The sequence below is a fragment of the Microtus ochrogaster genome (assembly GCF_000317375.1).
Source record: "Microtus ochrogaster isolate Prairie Vole_2 chromosome 6 unlocalized genomic scaffold, MicOch1.0 chr6_random_2, whole genome shotgun sequence".
Lineage (NCBI taxonomy): Eukaryota > Metazoa > Chordata > Mammalia > Rodentia > Cricetidae > Microtus > Microtus ochrogaster.
The window spans coordinates 10,150,295-10,152,111 of record NW_004949095.1 but is presented as its reverse complement, the minus strand read 5'-3'; the positions used below and the strand labels follow the sequence as shown (position 1 = coordinate 10,152,111).

Sequence of the window (1,817 nt, the reverse complement as noted above, 5' to 3'; positions counted from 1 at the left end):
AAAAAAAATGCTCCCACTAGACTGGTGTGTAGGCAAGTCTGTGGTGTATTCTTTTCATCAATGATTGCTGTGAGCAGGCCCAGCTCACTGTGAGCAATGTCACCCCTGGGCTGGTTGGTGGTCTTGGGTGCTATAAGGTAGCAAGCTGAGTAAGCAGCACTCCTTCACAGACTCTGCTTAATTCCTGTCTTGAATTCCTTCAATGATGGACTATAGTGTGGAAGTATATGAAAAATAAACTCTTTCCTTCCTAAGTCTGGTCATGGTGTTTTCTCACTGCAATAGAAACCCTAACAAAGTAGAAATCCTAAGACAGTGGGAAATAACAGGTGATTAGTCTCTTCATTTAAGTCCAAGAATTTGAGGCTATATTTCAGCAATAGAGTACTTGACTAACATATGGAAGGCTCTGGATTCAGTCTCCACCAGTACAGACAAACCAAAAACAAAACCAAACAAATGAAACACAACAATACAATAGAACTTAACTGGAATATAATACAATCTGCCTTCTTTAAAAAAGAAAAAATATGCTGATTAGTTTTAGGAAAGCACAGAAAATTGTATTAAAGTACAAGGTCGACATTTAAAGTCTGGAGAGAAAGCAATGTTCCAGCCTGAGCTCGAGTTTAGTTAGATCCATACCTTGAAGCAGAAGGCTCTGTAAAGGAGCTGAACAACATGTCCAATGCTGGTTTTAGAGGCTTGAGGAAAACGTGGTTCCAGTCTTTGTACCACAAAGAGAACCAACACTTTCCGTGACAAAGCAGAACCATCTTCCAAGGCCAGCAAGACAAGCTTCAGTGCTTCCTCCCGCATTGCTAAAAAAAAAAAAAAAATAGTACAAACCAAAGTGTATCACGAACAAAGATGACATAAATCCATTATCTGAAGAGCAACGTAATACCATGCAATTAACAAACAATACAATGAGCTGGCATAGTGGTGCACATCTTCCATCCCAGCACTCTCTGGGCTCCTGGTAAGCCAAATCTACATACTGAATTCTAGGACAGTCAGGGCTATACAGCAAACCTTGTCTCAAACAAAAACAAAAACAAAACAAAACAAAACAAACCCCAAGCAATACAATGTATTTAAAATTACATTTTAAAGCCATGCTTGTGGGCAATTCTGTCTTATTATATATTTTATTAAGTAGATAGGTCATTGATATAGAAAAAAACATTTCAAAATATATAAGCTTCTGTTATCAAGAGAAAAATCATTGAATTCTCTGAAAAATTAACATCAAATCTGGATTATCACTGGGATAGTACTTGATAAGAGAATTTAACAAAAGATGAGGAATTTGTACATTACTTAAGGGGTTTGTTTTATCCCATACTTTTAGAATACTTTTTAAGGGTGGGGACTGGGCAATCAACAGCAACAACAGTAACAACCAAACTTTAATTATATACCTGGTCCAAGGAACTGGCAGCCCCTAGCTCTGACTGCTGCCCAGAGATTAGAGGAGAGCTGCTGAGGATTTTGGTGCTGGAGAATGAGCTCTGTAACTGTGCGTTCACCTAAAGATCGAGCAGCCCTCATAGCACGGATCCTTCCTTCTTTTTCCACTAGCTGGCAGTGGACTAGAGTCACAAGCTTCCTCTGCATTGGGCGACTCAGAACACTCTGAGTAGTGCTATTCAGACCCACTCCTGCAGACAAGAACAAAGAGGCTATTTCTAGGTTTACTGGGCAATTTTGTGATCCAAGAGCACTTCCTCTAGAGTGGCTGATTTGTAGACATGTGACTAGTTCTTGGTCCTCTTAGAGTATTTAAAGTAAACAATAAGTCAACAGTTTGGTGT

At 39.2% G+C, this 1,817-nt stretch overlaps 1 protein-coding gene across 1 annotated transcript in view; it reads right to left on the bottom strand.

Moving 5' to 3' along the window:
* Rc3h1 (ring finger and CCCH-type domains 1) overlaps positions 1-1,817 on the bottom strand; it is a 118,192-nt gene that overhangs the window by 46,646 nt on the left and 69,729 nt on the right. The window contains exons 4-5 of the mRNA XM_013352493.1: positions 1,425-1,664; positions 646-821 (exon numbers count right to left, since the gene is read on the bottom strand). Of these exons, the coding sequence (XP_013207947.1) occupies positions 646-821; positions 1,425-1,664 (416 nt within the window). The remainder of the gene's footprint in view (positions 1-645; positions 822-1,424; positions 1,665-1,817) is intronic.